The sequence below is a fragment of the Sceloporus occidentalis genome, unplaced genomic scaffold (assembly GCF_023333645.1).
Source record: "Sceloporus occidentalis isolate IW3139 unplaced genomic scaffold, rSceOcc1.0.p SCAF_1, whole genome shotgun sequence".
Classification (NCBI taxonomy): Eukaryota; Metazoa; Chordata; class Lepidosauria; order Squamata; family Phrynosomatidae; genus Sceloporus; species Sceloporus occidentalis.
The window spans coordinates 222,939,377-222,957,726 of NW_028316981.1; the positions used below are offsets into that span (position 1 = coordinate 222,939,377).

General features: G+C 42.5%; 1 protein-coding gene across 1 annotated transcript in view; it reads right to left on the reverse strand.

Annotated features, from left to right (window-relative positions):
• The window catches only part of LOC149323539 (ovostatin-like), a 58,778-nt gene extending 41,731 nt beyond the window's left edge, over positions 1-17,047 (reverse strand). Inside the window, exons 1-8 of the mRNA XM_089478581.1 lie at positions 17,042-17,047; positions 13,703-13,871; positions 12,139-12,223; positions 8,674-8,785; positions 7,082-7,196; positions 6,383-6,492; positions 4,696-4,854; positions 1,456-1,698 (exon numbers count right to left, since the gene is read on the reverse strand). Of these exons, the coding sequence (XP_089334707.1) occupies positions 1,456-1,698; positions 4,696-4,854; positions 6,383-6,492; positions 7,082-7,196; positions 8,674-8,785; positions 12,139-12,223; positions 13,703-13,871; positions 17,042-17,047 (999 nt within the window). The remainder of the gene's footprint in view (positions 1-1,455; positions 1,699-4,695; positions 4,855-6,382; positions 6,493-7,081; positions 7,197-8,673; positions 8,786-12,138; positions 12,224-13,702; positions 13,872-17,041) is intronic.
• Between the last annotated feature and the right edge of the window lie 1,303 nt (positions 17,048-18,350).

Genomic DNA, 18,350 nt, shown 5'->3' on the forward strand with positions numbered 1-18,350 from the left:
GCCCTTGAGCGTTCTTAAAGGACCGTTCTGGAGACAGGAGGCGGTGGGGAACGCTGTATATCGCACAGAGGAACGCCGCCACTGCTGTCGAAAATCATCCCTCTGGAACGCTTCCAGAACAGAAGGGGAATGCTTGGCGGCAGTGGAAGCGTTCCTCTGTGCGATATACAGCGTTCCCCGCCGCCTCCCGTCCCCAGAACAGTTCCTTTAAGAATGCTCAAGGGCCATTCCAACTTTAATGCGGTAAACTAGGGCCTGTTACTGGCGGGGTACAGACCGCCGATTTGCGGCGGTCTGCCGCCGCCGCCAGTAGGTCCGCGGGGGAGCCGGAGCCTTCAGACGGCCCGACTCCCGCGCGGACCGAAAAAGAAGCTCCAAAATGGAGCTTCTTTTTCCGTCGCGTTTGCGACGTAGCGAGGCGCCAGGGGCGCGCTCGCTACGTCACAAGCGGCGCGACGCGTACGGACGCTCAGCGTCCGATATGTCAAGATGGCGGCGCCCATGTGGAAGGGGCGCCGCCATCTTGTTCGTATAGAATACGTACTAGGGTTAGGGGGGTGCGGAAGCACCGCCCCTTCCTAACCCTAGTACGTATTCTATACGTACTAAATGGCGGTGTGTATCCCGCCATTGACTGCCAAAATAAAGCTGCTTCAGGTCTCTTTGGAGATATGCTATTTAAATGATGCATGGGTCCTAAGAGTCCAGAGGTCGCGCCAAAGCCACACTCCATTCCTAAGCACTGGAGTGCAGCTTTGGTGCAGCTTCTGGATTCTTCGGATGCATGCATCATTTAAACAGCATACCTCCAAAGAGACCCGAAGCAGCTTTATTTTGGCAGTCTGTAACAGGCCAAAGTTTCCTTGCACCTTTTTCTATAAAACAGGGCAAAGCAAACCCATACAACAAGTGGATGTAATTAACATATCCTCAGTCACAGCTGACCGTGAATGAATAAATGAATGAATGAAGAGTGAGAAAGGAAGGTAGGAAGGTTCCTGCTGAGGAGGATCTTCCAAATTTACTTCAAAGGTGAAGTTTAATATCAAGGGTTCAAGAAGGTCAACATATTCTGTACTTCCAAACAAGGTGTTTCTTTTATCATGTATTCCAACCACGCATATATGGAACATTATGGGAGGTCTAGACAGTGACATAATCACTTGCTAGCCTTTCTGTATTTTCCCATTGCCCCTTTAACACTTTAGAAACACCTATAGCCACAGACATCATCCTTATATCCAATTACAACCAGAAGGATTACAATTGCCAGTCTTAGCAAATGTATAACAAGTTAAACAAGTAAAGTTATGCACCACCTCCTTTTGTGTTTTGAGGTTGTTGTGTTGTATTTTGTATGATATTTTTTATTTTACTGTATTTGCTTTTTGGCAGCCATATGTTTCTACTCTCTCTGGCAAGGACTCTGTGGCAGTGATTTGCTACAGTACTTACAAAATAGAAGAAGGTTGCAGTGCTGCGTGATTTTATCTTTTCAGTATTGTTCTCAATGTTTTTCAAGATGTAGGACACTTTGATTTGTCTTGTTTGGCCACAAGGCAGGTCTTTGAATACTTGATGTATTTTCACAAAGCTTCCTGTCCTGGAGTAGAAACGCTGGACTGAATGAAAGGCTTCTGGGTAGTAAGGTAATAGCCAGCCATCACTATTGCAATTTTCATTTGGTTTGTATATTAGCTGTAGAAGTAGGGCCAGAGACAGAGGAGAAAAAATGGGGATTTTGTTATGGATGGCACAAATAAGTGCAAATTCACATTATTTCTATAAAGGAAATCAAACAAATCTGAATTTTTATTGGACAATGGAATAGAAAAGCCTTTGAACTACAAGGTGAAAACAAAGTTGTCCTTTAGCAGTTTGATTCTGACTAGAATCCTACACATATTTTCCTGAGAGCAAACCTCACTGAAGCAGAGAAGAAAAATACATCCTTATCTATTTAATTTTTAATTTATTTTTAAAAACGTGAATCCATCTAGTATGTTTTATGTGACACGGTTAATGAAACTGTGTGCTTATTTAAGAAAATTCTGGCGATACTTGGAGAAATATGACAAAATATAGAGATGTTCACAACCCTACACAGAAGTCAATGGAGTTTACCAGACATGTATAGGATTGTGCTGTACATTATATCTTGGACATAGATCTCTTTGTTGTCGTGTGCCCTTCCTGTTTATGATGACTCTATGGTGAAAGTAGAGAGTCAGCGCGGCATAGTGATTTGAGTGTTGAACTAATATTCTGGAGACCAGGGTTTGATTTTCTGCTTGGCCATACAACCCCACTTAGTGACCTTGGGCAAGTCACATGCTCTCAGCCTTAGGGGAAGGCAATGCCGAAAATCCTCTGGACAAATATTGCCAGGTAACCCCCACTATGGCCTTAGGGTCATCATAAACTGGAAACAACTTGAAGGCACACAACAACAAGGTGAAAGTATCACAGAGTTTTCTTGGCAAGAATTATTCACAGGATGATTTTTTTTTTGCCTTCCTCTGAGGCTGAGAGAGTGTGATTTGCCCAAGATCACCCAGAGGGTTTCCATGGCTGACTCAGGGTTTGAGCCCTACCTTCCAGAGTCATAGTCGAATGCTCAAACCACTACATCATTCTTATAGGAAGGTATTTGGAATGTAGAAGTGTGCAGGAGAGGAGAGGAGTTAATTCCCCCCCCCCACAGAATCACAGAGTTGGAAAGGACAACAAGGTCCATTTAGTTCAACCCTCTGCCATATAGGAATATACAACTAAGGGTCTATACATAAATGGATTATGTGATTGCTGCAGATTTTTGCACATCTGCATCAACATTTACTTGTCTTCGCTTTCCTGAATTCACATCTTCCAAAAAGGTGCATGAGAAGTGGATGGACAACTACCTGTTCGATAATGTGTGCCTTTGTGGATACTTGGGTGAAAAACATGAAGCCTTTTTCTGCTAAGTTTTGCCTTCCCTTCCACAAAACCCCTAAACTCCTCCAAATCATGTGTGGTGGAATTATATTTGATTTCAATAAAATGAGGAGTATTTTAATCATGTTGACAAGGCCTAAAACACTCCTGAGAGCTGACCATCCAACCTCTGTTTAAAGAAGTCGAAGGCTTTCATAGCCAGCATCCATAGTTTTTTGTGGGTTTTTCGGGCTATGTGGCCATGTTCTAGAAGAGTTTCTTCCTGACGTTTCACCAGCAGCTGTGACTGGCATCTTCAGAGAACTCTCTGAAGATGCCAGCCACAGATGCTGGTGAAACGTCAGGAAGAAACTCTGCTAGAACATGGCCATATAGCCCGAAAACCCCACAAAAAACTCTGTTTAAAGACCTCCAAAGGAGAGTCTACCCCAAGGCAGATCATTTCTTTATTATTCTCTGTTCCATTCTTGCCCTCTGCAAAATGTCTAGTATCTCCTTCAGTACCATTCTAAACATATTTGACCTCACAAATGTACATTTTGATCCATCCATTGGTGATGGTGGTAGAAGGGAAAATATAAACCTGAGAAGCATCCTGCCTCTCCTTTCCTAGTCCTGCTTCTTTTGTCCCTGTCTCAAAGTGGCTTTTCTTTACAAACAAATTGAATCAACATTCTGTTCCACATCAGATATATCATGCAGTTAGACCTTTTGGCTCTGTCAGAATTCATGATCATATTCTGAGAAGTGGAATACAGCATAGGCATTTCTACAGGCTATTGTAATAATTCTGGAATCAGGATGCAGTTCCCAGGTAGGGGGGAAAAGCAGATAAATAGCAAACAATTTTTTAAAAAAGAAATAACCCTGACAGATAGTTTTAGAAAGAGAAGTGTCAGGAAGATTATTAGACCAACTTATTATATGTATCTGTATGTACGCATGCATGTGTGCACACATGCCTTCAGGTCATCTGTCAAAATATGGCAACCTCATGAATTTCACAAGGTTTCTTAGGCAAGGAACACTCAGAGATGGTTTTGTCAGTTCTTTCCTCTGAAATATAGCATACACTGGAGTTTATCACACTGAGGTTATTGGAGTTAAGATCAGGGGTGAGTGCGGGTCGAACGATGCGAATTGATGTTATAACGTGACTGTTTTATCACACCTGGTTGCCCTTCCAAATTGAGGGGGAATCGAATCCAAGGCAAGTCACGTGATGTGGATTCAGGCAAAGTGGAGTGACTGCACATTGTATTACCACACCGGTGCATACCATGCGGATTCAACGATTCGAATGGGGACCCTTGCGCATGCTCAGTGGGGCTATGGACGCATCCTGAACCTTTGCACTTCTGGGGTTAAGAAGGGAGCCTGGTTTCACTTTCACTGGAATGACAGCTTCCCCTTTCTTCTTCCCTTCTATTTATTATATTTATTACGTGACAATGGGACAAATGAGTTACACCTTTTCTCAGTTTTAATGAAGTTAACAGTAAGGAGCAGGCATGTTCTGCTTTGCATTAATTTAAAATGAGGTATGCAATTTGTTATTCTTCCCATTATTTTTCCTTTGCTATATTTTCCAATAATGCAAAGTTTGTCAAGACGAATCAGGCTGGAATCAGTTGCAAACACACACTCCCACTGGAATGCTATTGGATTCTGAACATAGCTTTGAAATCAGGGAAAAGCTGGACCTCTGCTTGTCAGCAAGCAGGTTTTGCGCCCACATTGGCTGTGTTGGTGACTTACCCTGAGAGAGAAATCTGGGCTCAAGATCTCTGAGGTATTGATGCAAAACTGAGCGGTGCCATTTCCGCTGGTGCTATAATTGCCCACGTTCTTGTCATTGAGCAGTAGTTGGACAGTCTCGTCTGCGATGGGGGAGTCATTGACATCAACCAGTTTCATCTAAAGGGGGAAAAGAAAAACAGGCACATTAAAAATGTAATTTATGACTGAGCAAAACTCTATCATAAGACACCCCAAGACATTACCTTTGTTTTTTTAACATCACTTTTGACTTTCCAAAAGTTTGTCACATGTTTAACCTATTGTGGAATGTTCACATTAATTTAAATATTTATACAGTACATCTTAAATGCTCAAAGTGCTCCACATGCCTACAAAAGCCTATGCTGCAACTTCTTTCGCACAGTTAGTCTCAAAGGTGCTGCAAGATCCAATTGTACATACTTCATATTAGCTATTCTTACAATGAAGTTTCATATTATTATCCCAATATTGCAAAAGAGGACAATTGAGGTAGACAAATATAGAGGGTTTGGAGAATCTGAATGTGGCTGTGATGGGATTTGATTTGGGGATTTTCCAGCTCACACTGTTAGCCATTGTGTTACTTGGTTGCTACTATGCTGAGAGCCAGCTGAGCAGTTCCAGATGGAACAAGTGCACTAGGAGACTGCATTCTTTGTTGTTGTAGCATTTCTTTTTGTTTGTTTGTTTTGCTTTGCTTAAAAAAAACCTATCCACATTATGTTTATGTTGTTATGGACTATTTTCAGATGCAGCATCTTAATCCCATACTTGCATAAATCTCTTTCCAATTCCAAGACATTTCAGTACATGAAAAAAGTGGACTCTACTCATTGAGTATTTAAAATACTTTTTTACTGTTTGAGTTCATCAGTAGATCAGTGAAATGGTACATTTGCATTATAGCACTAGAGGTCCAAAACACACTGCAGAAATAATCCAGTTTGAGACCGCTTTAACTGCCCTGGCTCAGTGCTAGGGAATTCTGGGAACTGTTTTTGTGAGACATTTAGCCTTCTTGATCACAGGACTCTGGTGCCACAATAAACGGCAATTCCCAGGATTCCCTAGCATTGAGCCAGGGCAGTTAAAACTGTCTCAAACTGGATTGTTCTGCAGTGTGTTTTGAACCTCTATCTAAAACCAGAGGGCCACCATAGCAAACTATGCCCTGTTATTTTGGTTTTTTAATTTTAAAAAACCCTTTGAAAAAGCCCTGGTACAGATCCAAGGAATTGCTACAAACAGCCTCTATAAAGAATCGGATAAGTGAAAGTGACAACAATTGGCAAAACCAGGCAAAATCCAAAGTGCTATATCACGAGAAGCCATGTTTTTTTAGGCCAATCTGGAAGGGTTCAGGGTTTATTGGGGGCACAAAGAAGAGCTCTGAAAACTGAGCCAGACGTCTGGAAACAAGATTGGCTTCCCTCAAATATCGCATACGTTTCATCTGTGAAGCATTGCCTCTCCTCAATTTTGTTTCAAATGTTCATTTAGCTGAAATTTGATTTATTCTGTGGATTAGAGATTTTGTTGATTAGCTAGAAAACCAGTGTTTCTGTCTATAGTCTTGTGTAGCAGTCCAAAAGAGCTGAAATGTATTGACTTGTATTTCATTTACAACCATTTAAACTGGTTCATACTCGTCTTTTCATTTTACCTGTCCACAATATTCAAGTCCCCTTTTGTAGTTTGGGTCCATATTTTCAAACGTCACAGTCCCCACTACCCGAGAAATCGAAATGCTGGTTGACTTATCGATCTGTATCCCTGTGGGAGAATCCAAGGACAACAATATTAATTTGTCCTGAATTTAATAAGATTTCAGGTTAAGCATGGCAGATTAAAAATCTACTTTTAATTAATTATTCACATATTTATAACGTGGTGTGGGATGGAGTGGGCCAGTGTGGTGTAATGATTTGAGCATTGGCCTAGGAGACTGACAAATGTTGAATCCAATTGAATCCTGTTTCAGCCATGGAAGCCCACTGGATGACCTTGAGCAAGTCACATTTTCTCAGCCTCAGATGATAGAACTGGCAAACCTCTCTGAAGAAATTTACCAAGAAAAACCTATAATAGATTTGCCTTAGGATCACCGTGAATCAGAAATGACTTGAAGGCACACTACAGCAATACCTCTGTGTTGTGATGGGGTACAGATAATAAAACTTAAAACAGTTACAAAGTCATTATATATATATAAAAGAACAAAAATCCACAACCTAAGAGCAAAAGGCAAACCAATGTTGAGTCCCAAAAGTAGGCACTGAAATTGTGCCACAAGCTGGGCCTCCAATAGACCCTTTGTCTATGGTCCTATCTGCCTCCTTTTTAATGAAGCCAAGGGGTTTACCTGTTCCTTTCTCAATGATGGTGGCTTTTACATCAAGGTTCATCCAGTAACCTGAACGGTTAAGCTCAAAAGTCTTGGAGCTGAAGACATGGGAAAGACAGCCATCCTTGCCCAGCTGATAAAAGAAGAGTGGAAACAATCCAACATGAGCATAAGAAAAATAGCTTGTAGTGCTATTGTTATGAGCCAGCATGGCATAGTGGTTTGAGTGTTGGACTAGGACTCTGAAGACCAGGGTTCAGTTCCCAACTTGGCCATGATGCCCACTAGGTGACCTTGGGCAAGCTTTGTTCAGAGAAGGTTTACCATTGTCTCCCTCTGAGGCTGAGAGCATGTGACTTGCCCAAGTCACCCAATGGGCTTCATGGCCAAGCTGGGAAGCGAACCCTGGTTTCCAGGGTCACAGTCCTATACTAAAATGACTATGTCACTCTGGCTCTCTCATTCAACAGCAGATTGGAACAATTGAACACCTCCCAATGAAGTTGTTGGCATGCTGGTGTTGGGATCATGGCTTGTTCCCCTTTTTTTGTTCCATTCTATCATCCAGCAATAGATTGGAACAAAAAAGGCGGAACAAGCCAACATCCCTAACTTCATTGGCCCTGCCTCCTTCTACCTTGGGAACCATTGGTTTGATTTTAATTTTTTAGAGGAAGTGCTACAACTCACATCAAACAGATTCAAAATGGGTAAGAGAGAACAGCTATCTCCTGGCAGCGAAGCTATAATATATTCCATATCTTCACCCAAATCCACTAAATGAGAACAAGAATGCTGCTAAATGAGGCCCAGTGGTAATACTGTGCACAAAACAAGGACTTCTTTAACTTCACCGTACGCAGGATTGCATGCACTCATGATGTGACTGTGGAACAGTTTGTCTGGTCCTGGAGGAGAGGGCCAAAGAGATCAAGAAAACATTGGGAGAAAATGAAATGAAAGGAAAGGTAAGGGGCTCTGCAGACCGCCTCAAAGGCGTGATCTGCGGCCCCTTCAACTGTGCCAGATTGGGGCCGTGGCAATTGCCCTGAGCTGGCCTTTTCTGGAAAGGGCACGATAGCTGTGGTGCTGCAGCTTTAAGGCGCTCCGTTGGTGATGGTTGTAAAGACACAGCGCCAGAGAAGCACGGTGATGCTGTGCACTGGATTGAGTGGCACATGGCACCACAGTGCCCTGGGGCAGAGTCAGGACATGCATCATGTGGATGCCACACCCAGACTCCGCCCTTAGGCCAGCCTTAATGGCTGGTCTGCACAGGGCCTAACTATGGCCTGGAACACACACTCAGCACCCCTCGCATGTGACGAGGGTGCCACAGCTGCAATGTGCCCACCAGACCGGGCATGTAATGGTAATGTTGCAGCTGCACTGCCTCCAAACAGGGCAGCGCAGCTGTGACATCACCGTGCCGGCACTGGCGCTTTGGGGCGGCGGAAGTGTGCCGCAAAAAAGAGCTGCTTTCCAGTACTTCTTTTCTGCTCTGCAGCAGTGCCACACAATTTGGTTGCTGCAGTGCTCCTGCGGAGCAAAGAGAGGTGCTGGGGATGCACCTCTTTCTGGTGGTCTGTACCCTGCCTATGTTATCTTACCTCTTCAGTAACAGATACACAGAGGGGTTCCCTCTTACAGCTTCCATAAAAATTGAGATTTCTGCACACAGAGATCTGGGCTCTTCCTTCCACAGGCTGTCCATAGGTGTAACTGCAAGAGAAAGTAATATATTAGAGAAAAGAGAGCCTCAAGCACAGACTAGGACTGGAAATGATAAGTAGACCATTCAGATCTGCAAATGTGTTTGATGTACTTTGCATTGTACTTGAGTATTCAGTCTCAATTATGTCAATTCCATTCTTGTGTGTATGCACATTTTCTATTTTCCATAAGAAAAAGATCTATTTTTCTCAGCAAACACTTTATTATCATCCTCTAGGCCTACCAGGTCTCAGGGTGTCAGGGGAAATCTTAGGAAATCACTATATTTATCTTTGTCCCTAGAGTACAAATTGTCCCATCCCCAACTGAACTCCATGCATATGCATGCATGTGTGTGTGTGTGTTGTATGGAGTTGTATCACTTGGCAAAGAATTTTCAGGGAAGGATCCCTTTGTAATTTTTTTTTTTTTTGGCAGTATCTGGATTGGGCACTTGGAGGAACTAGAGAACATTTTTGTGCTATTTCTAATGGCAGAATATAGTAATAGCAACCATAACAGAGCACATATTAACAATAACAGTTAATATGACAGAGGCAATCTCAATCTCAAACAAAGCGTTGTGTATGTTGCTGATAAGAGTTTAAATTTTTCCCTCCTGAATTGGAGGGGAACTCTTGGTCTCCCAGAGTTCACACAGCCAAAAGATATAGCCTCTGGCTATCCCTCCATACCATCCTAACTGAGAACAACAACATCTTAACAAAATGTAGGCTGTGACTCTAACATTGTTATATTCCCCCGTCCCCCAATGATGCCTGATGAAGAAGCCAATGGATCATGTATTTTGTACATTTGGGTTCACCCAATAAAGGTATAGTTGTTTTGTGGATATTGGATGTCATTGTACTTAGTTAATATGTTAATAGTGAGTAATCCGGATTGCAGAAAAAGTAACAAGTAATGATCTCCTAGGCGCTCAGACTAATCAATAAAGTGATTAGTTCCTTTCAAAAAGTAACATTCTGAGCTCTGAAAAACCTGGGAGCAAAGTCATGAGGGCATCTATTTGGGACCATTGTGGCATTTGAGAACAGTGCCATTCAAAGTGGTCGTCTGTGGACAGGTGTCAGTCCAAGAGCCATCAGCTGCTCATCCACAGCACGTTTCAGAGAAAGAGACAAACAATTGTATTCAGTGGTCAGAAATATGTGTTTGGCTCTGGCACATTATGAAAAAATATTCCCTGTGCTCAGATTGCTCAGCATTTATTTGGATCTCAACAAGTGCCAATGTATTACAAGTTCCAGCACCAGAGCAAAGTCTGGAAATCTCTCCATGTATTGTATGCAGGATGCAAGTTCTGATGGGAATGGCATCAATTGCTCTAGCTGCTAATACACACGCACACGCATGCACGCACGCACACACACACACACACACACAGAGATATTTTCCTTCATAACATGTGCTGATATATTGGGTCACTGTGTTTTATGCACATCTGGGATTTTGCTGCTACTCTGCTGCCTTGTTTCTGTAGGTCAGCTGGCCCCAGGGCCCTTTCACATTACACAGTTATAGCACTATGATTCCACCTTCACTGCCATGGCATCCCGGAGTTTGTAGTTTCCTCGGGGAACCAGAAGAAGACTTCTCTGGCTAAGATTTCTAAATGTCCCTCCCTAAACTGTATATCTCTTGGTTTGCTATTTGCTTTTTTCTTTCTTTCCACTCTTTTTCCTGCTATTTCTGTCATACTTATCACTATTTTGTGATGAAGGAAATGACTATATATAGGTTCTCTTGCTCTCAGCCTGAAGGGAAGGCATTGGCAAACCTACTCTGAACAAATCTGGCCAAGAAAACCCCATGATAGGTTTGCTTTAGGGTTGCCACAAATTGGAAACAACTTGAAGGCACACAACAACAACAATATATCTAACACGCAGATCTTTGGTCACAGTAAAATGAGCATGTGTGTATTAGTACAGAGTGATGAGGATAATGCAAAAAGCCAAGAAGACAAACAAGTGATCCCTGAGCAGATAAGCCTGAAATACCTCTAGAAGCTAAGATGATTAAATTGAGGCTGTTTTACTTTGGCTCCATCATGTGAAGGCATGACTCACTGAAAAAGACAATAATGCTAGGGAAGATAGAAGGCAGCAGAAAGAGAGGAAGACCATATGCCAGATGGATGAATTTAATCAAGGAAGTCATGGGCCTGAAGTTACAGGACCTGAGCAGAGCAGTGAAGAGCAGGAGGTCTTGGAGATGTCTCATCCACAGGGTAGCCATGAGTTGGGGACAATTCCAGGGCAGCTAACAACAAACAACAACTAGCCTATATGAGAGCCAGTGTGGTGTAATGTTTTGAGTGTCAGACTACACTCTGAAGACCAGGATTCAAATCCCCGCTCAGCCATGGAAACCTACTGGATGATCTGGAACAAGTCATCCTCTCTCAGCCTCAGGGGAAGGCAAAGACAAAACCCACTCTCAACACATCTTGCCAAGAAAACCCCACAATAGGTTCATCTTAGGGTCACCATAAGTTGGAAATGACTTGGAGGCACACAACAACAACAACAACTAACCTGTGGCCCTTCATACGTTCTATGTACTTGTCATTTGGCAGGTACTGCAGAAGATTCAAGTGGTCTAATTCACCTTAATGTACATTTATGTACATTATTTTGCCAGTGTTGTATAATGCCTGCCCATTTCTGACTATCAAATTATGGACTTGAAATTTTCGGGAATAAGACTGAGAACGTGGCAAGCCTAGTTTATTTTTCATTCACCATTCCCCACCACCACCACCACCACCTTCTCTTCATCCACTCCTCCTGTATCTCACTTGGGACAATCTTCACAAAACACACTCACAGTGAACAGGATACAGCAATGCTGATTAGCAATAGTATTCTTAGCTGTTTTTGCATGACATAGTGTCTAATACTGTGCTCTGCAACATTTTAATGGATGAAAACTGGGGCATGTGTGGCCCAGCAATATCAGAATGTGGTCAGGAGGACAGAAGGTATTACTGAGGAAGAATATATGACCTAGGAGAGGGATCCCGAGTGGTGCAGTGGTTAAACACCAGTTCTGCAGCCACAGCATTGTGGTTTGATCCCAGGGCTCCAGGTTAAGACTCTGATCCTTTATTGCCCCCCTGGCTCAATTAATTACATACAATTGACAGTTATTTATGTACTCCTTTCCATTTTGAACTCAGTTTGCAGCAGGTGAAGTAGCCTTAAAACAAAGGAGGAAAGTGGGAGGAGGGGAGAGAAATGGAGACATTTTAGAAGCATCTGAAAAATGGGATGACAGAGGAATAATAGGAATTATCCCTGCCAAATCAGGACCATTGGAGGGTTTGTAGTACTTACACACTGCACACCTTGACTAAAAAATCTGGATTCTCCACAGAAACTGTTTTTGGTGCACTGATGGTGGCATCAAACTTTGGTAATACTGGGGAAGGAAAATAAGACACATTCTGTATATTTTGTCAGAGCTTCAAGTTTACACGTTTAAATGTTTTAGTCTGCAGGACAGGCAAAATTAAGGGAGGAGCAGCTGCTCAATGACATAGTGCAACTTTTGTCGTAGATTGGACATTTTCACGAAGAGGAGAATTCTTTATGTGGTATTTCCTGTATAATTTCCTTAGGAGAACCTTGCCAGGCTGTTCACTGATGGCTTTTAACACACTGAGAAAAACCTTTCTTTTTCAAAAGACTGTTTCCTGAGCCAGCATTCTAAATTTTAGTTTATTCCTACCTTTGCTTTGCCACAGAGCTGAAACTTATGCCATTCCATCTTTTTATGAGATACCACTACTCCAAGCATCCCTCACAGATGACCAGATTGGTAGAGGCTAATGGGAACTTGAGCCCAACAGTAAGTGAAAAGCCATGGGTTTCCTTGTCCTGTTCACCTTTCTTTTTAAAATTAGGTTTAAAAAGGAATTTCATTCTTGTTTTCTAAACTGTCCAGGAATCAGGGAGAAGGACGTGTCCTGTCTCAGAGCAAACTGAGAAAGTGGGGCATACATTACAGGCAATATTGTTCTTGTCCATTTCCACTAAATTAGTTGAACCATATTAGGACTTTATCACACAAGGCAGTAAATAAGAACTAAAGCAAGATATTAGGATATTTGGCCAATCTTTATCACACAATGTGTCTATTCAGTTGCCGTTTTGCATTGCCTTTGTTTCTGGAGCACACCTTTTTATCGACAGAGAAAACTTATCAATAGACTTCTAATATTCCTCCTATTACATGGGTTACAGCATAATAGCAGCAAAAATAAAAAATGAAAGGAGCGGAACCTTGGCAAAGACATATCTGTACTGAAAGGCATGGAAAACAGGGTTACAGAGCCATGTAGAAGGGACCAGAGATTGCCAAAGTAGCACCCTCACACAATTAAAGATTGTGTTGTCAAACCGAGATGTTCCTGTTGCTTCACTAACATAATTGTTGTGAGAAGAAAAAAGCTGGGTCCAATTCCCACTTACCTCTTGATTCGATTCATGAAACCGGTTCAGCAAACATCGTGATCCCCACTATTTTTGACACTGGTTAAATGGGTAAAAACCATGCCCCCCCCCCGACTATCCAAATCGCTTCAGCAATTTGAATTAAATGGGAACCATGGTGGTTTAAGCCGATTCGTTTGGAATCACGATCCAGTTTAAACCATAGTGGGAACAAGGCCCAGGTGCAGTCACTTGAATGCAGGCACTCTAATGGTAAAAGGGATGAAGCAAACATCAACATAGAGAAACATTTTGTTTACAGCTCTACAGCTGTGTTGTACTTGGCTCTGTTTTAAAAAAAGATGTCTTTTCTCTTAAAATGTCTGGAGAAATTAAATTACATCTTAACATTAGTAATTGCTATACAGCTTCAGATCTTGAGAAAACAGCAGATGTAGATATTTACCATATTTCTCCGCAGTAAAAGAATGAGAGGTCTTGGCTCCTGATGTCTTTTGCACAATGATTTGATAGTCCCCCAGGATTGGTTCAGGAATCAGTTGGAATGAGAGTTGGACAATTGAAACGTCAGATGTTACATTTAGCCACTGATATATTCGGTTGTCCTGGGGATCCTGAAAAGGCAGAACAAAGTTGAGCTCAGATAGGGTACAAAAACACCTATTTAAGTTGCTTAGATTCAGGAGAACTTGAACTACTGGTGACCACCTGGTTGCCCTGGGCTATGTCTGGGCAACTTCTATCTAGTAGTCAGCAGTGATGTAGTCAAGTCTTTTAGTCCAAACCTCAAACCAAGTTTCAAGTCTCTACCTTCAAGCATTAAGTTGAGCCTCAAGTCCTTGCAAGATACTTTCAAGTCAGGTCGCGAGTCTCAAGTTTGGGAGCCAAGTTTTAACAGGGAAAAAGGCAGTGGGGTGTGTTTCTGAGGGGTAACAGCAAGTGTGTTTAGCAATGGGCTTGCAGCAGGACTTGAGGTTTCCTTGGCAGCCTGCTGCACATCAGAGTAGCATTCTAAAGGTTTTTGTTCTGATTGTCAAAATCTGTTGCATTCTACTGTGCCAATTGCTATTGTTGAAATGACACGTGAATACAAGTTATTTCCCCCCACTATACCCACTACTAGCAGTGAATTCAGCTACAAATTGCCAAATGGATGCTAAACCAAAGAGAGGGAAAATGTGGTCTGCAGCCTGTATGAAGCCCTCCAATTGTTTTTCCACCCTATAACTCACCCCAAGCCCTGAGACCCTCAAAATGTTAGGGCCCAAAGCAGCCTAGAATAATCAACTGATTCTCATGGGATAGTGGCTCGCCTTTAACATCACTCAAAACAGCAGAAAACTGGTCCCCAAAGCCAGTGGCATTACCACCTCTGGTGTCACCCGGTGTAGGAAAGGGGCTTTCTGGAGGAAGGACTTCCAGGGGCAGGGCTTCTAGAGGCAGCATGCTCACACTCAGCCTTCCTCAGTGCTGCTGGGTCATTCTTCTTATGAGAAGAACAAAGAAATGGAACCGAGGGGTGGGGTGGGGGCAACCGGGTGTCACCCTTCTTCGTTTTAAAATAAATATTTGTATTGTTTTCATTACAGACACATCTTGAAACAATATAGAATAAAATACAAAACATAAAAACATAAAATTCCACACATTCAATTACTTATATTCATCCACAAAGATCCTCAGGCATTTCATTCAACTATTCGTACTTCCATTTAGTACCACTTGTCTATAAATTTATCTAAACACAACTTGTTTCATAATCTCTACCTACCTGTTCATTCTACGTTCCATAACTTAAAGCAAGATCCTTCCTTTTATCTCTTGTCTATAGGTTTCTTACTTTAATCTTAAAATCCTATCAGAGCTAAGTCACCCTAGGTATTACTTATAAATTTAATAACTATGGCCCGATACAGACTGGCACGTTGTGCTGGCCTGTGGGTGGAGTTAGGGTTCAGTGTCCACACGCTGGACACCATAACCCCACCTCCAGGACATCATTTTGGCATGCGCTGGTCCACACAGTGCACACCATCATAACACCCCTCCAGTGCTGCATCCGTGTGATGCAACATCAAAGCGGTGTCATAAAGCCAAGATGCAGCAGCTATGTTGCCCATTTGCAGTTCCTTCTTGCACTCTCTGGAGGCCAGATAGGGGCTGTGGCATGAGGTTGCCATGGCTCTGATCCAGCCATTAAAGGGGCAGCTGCAGACTGTCACTTTGGGGCAGTTTGTCTAGCCCCTATGTCCCAGTAAGTATGGGGCTGTACAGAATGGGTGGCATGTAGCTGCCCCTTTTCTGAGTGGATGGGGGCCGTGGCAACCTCACAGCACAGCCCTGATCTGGCCTCTGGAGAATGCAAAAAGGAACTGTGAAAAACAGCTCTGTTTTGCGCTCTCCAAGGGTCACCATAGCCATGGCGGCACGGCTTTAGGACGCCCCTTCAGCACTGCATCATTGTGCCATGTAGACCAATGCATGCCAAAATGGTGCCCTAGGGGCAGAGTTAGTGCATCCACAAAGTGCCGGTCTGTATAAGCCCTTGGTCACTCTTCCTCTTGGGTGTCACTCAGTGTGGGCCACACACCCCACACTCTACTAGAACTGCCACTTACCAAACCCAGAAATTGAAAGTTGATTTCTGGATGCTTCTGGGTAGGATTTCCAAATATTCAATGCCTGAATCCCTTTTAAATTTCTCAGGGCAAGAGGAAGAAATCTCAGGGAGCAATCTCAGAGCACTTCCTTGAAAATTGTGTGTATCTGCATTTTCCTCATTAGGTAACTTTTATTTGAATGGCATGCTCTGTGCAACTATGATTGATGTATAATATGTCATGCTAAATGACATCACTAGTGGCTGCTCCTTGTAACATCAATCTTGTAACATCAACTGGATCCATCCATGGGATCACAAAAGGTCATCCCTTGGTCTCAGATTTTAAGCTTAAAATTTTCTGACCTGACCTGGCAAGCCTAACTCTGGGTCTCATTTTCAAGTGATTTTTGAAAATACAATACAATACAATAAAAGTAGTGGCGTGACTGGCTGTTGGTACTTGGGGGTGTCAACAGGTCCCCTCTAAAGCTGCCCATCCCATCATCATTATCATTATCATCATCATTATCATTATCATCATCATTATCATTATCATCATCATTTGTATTTCGCTCTTTTTCCAGAACGGAGAGCAGCTTCACAATATTAAAAGAACAATACAATTAAAAACATAGAAAAGAGGTGCATGAAAAAGGAATTAAATTATTACGATGTTAAAATACAACTAGTGTAAATCATATTCCATTCTCCACGGGATTTCTACAATCAGTAAAAAAACAGTAAAAAGATGCTGGCAATTTAACAGCTGAAAATTTGAATGTATATGAAAGAAAACTGAGGTGATGCTAATTGGTGAGTTTGTTGGCAGAATGCATGGGTTTTAGGGAGATTTTTTTTTTTGCTTGTTTGTTTCTTCAAAAAACAATTTAATAAGATGTGGTGCATATCGATCAGTGTAATTTTCATTGGGACTGCAGTGCGCAAGCTTCCTCTGCCATTATCCTGGGAAAACATTAGCTCATGCCCCTACTATTAGCACCATTGGGAACTCCTTCTCCCCTGAACATGGAGGCGATATTTTTTTTCAAGATCATAGCTGGATAGGAAACCATGAAATCCCTCCATGTAGTCCTGACAGCCCCCCCCCCCACCGCATACATATTATACTATATTCATATTCTTATTTTTATTCTTATTATAATTTTAAAATCCCTGACATACCGCCATTGTGACAATAAGCATTAGGCCTATTTTCAGACAGTCTGCTTCTTATCCTAGTCTGGATTAGTCCCTTCACCATCAAATGTATAACACAATACCCATAGAAAACAAAAACAAAGTGTCTCTTACCTGTATGGTGATCAATGGATACTGAAAGAGATGAATGAGAAGTAAGTGTTAGAGCTTGGAGTATTATTTATTCTTTAATGCTGACAACATTTAAGAGACGAGCTTTTGAACTCCTAATGTACTCATATTTTAATGGGCTGATTTCTAATATGGGATGAAAACTGCACACTTTGACTGTCTCAACATAAATCTTAATGGCTGTGGAAGACAAAGAGTTGAGTAGGGAGCATTTTTCTCATTTGCAGGGCTCCCCAAAACCTAAAAACTGCACATGGAAAGGGTCCACTATACTTTTCTTTTGGTCACTTGCAAAGGAAAGCCTAGCTTTCTGTGTCCACACTGCTTTGGTAAGAGCTTAAAATTTTAAAGTGGGGCCATTTATTTTGGTCACTGGGAAGAGGAGGAGCTAGAAGTTCTACAAAACTGCGGGTGCAGGAATTCTGGGACATCCTTGCAAAGAGGTACTGAAGCAGCGGTTTGTGGGCCTGACAAGATGTCTTGGCAGGTGTGCTGTCTCCCTGGGGCAAAGATCCGTGATGTGACAGAGAGGCTGACAAGACAAGTTGCTGGGGAAGAGGAGGTCACTTCACATACAACAGAAGTAGATGGCTGGAGGTGTGTCACACACAGAAGTAGGGAAACCAGGGAATGTTCTGTGAGGTTGCAGCTGCAGAATCGATTTGAATCTCTCTCTATTATCAAGGATGATAGGAAGGATAGCAGGGACAGACTTCAGGGACAAAGCAGGAGACCCTAGGAGTAGCACCGAAGGGAACAGCCGCTGCTAAGCCTCGGGGGAGGCGTGTGGTGGGCATGGGGGACTACTAGCTGAGAGGTACTGAAGCAGCGGTTTGTGGGCCTGACAAGATGTCTCAGGAAGTGTGTTGTCTCCCTGGGGCAAAGATCCATGATGTGAAAGAGAGTCTGACAAGACTTGCCAAGCCTACTGACTGTTACCCCTTTCTTTTGGTTCATGTGGGAACCAATGATACTGCAAGGCACAGCCTTCAGAACATCATAAGGGATGATGAGGCTTTGGGTAGAAAACTAACACTGGTATATCTTTGAATTTTACAGATAATACAAGATAATTCTTTCTGTTATAACAAGTTGTAAGCTGCTACACTTTTGAAAGGAATAATTGTCTTTTGTTGTGGTTAGAGATCCCATTCCACCACAG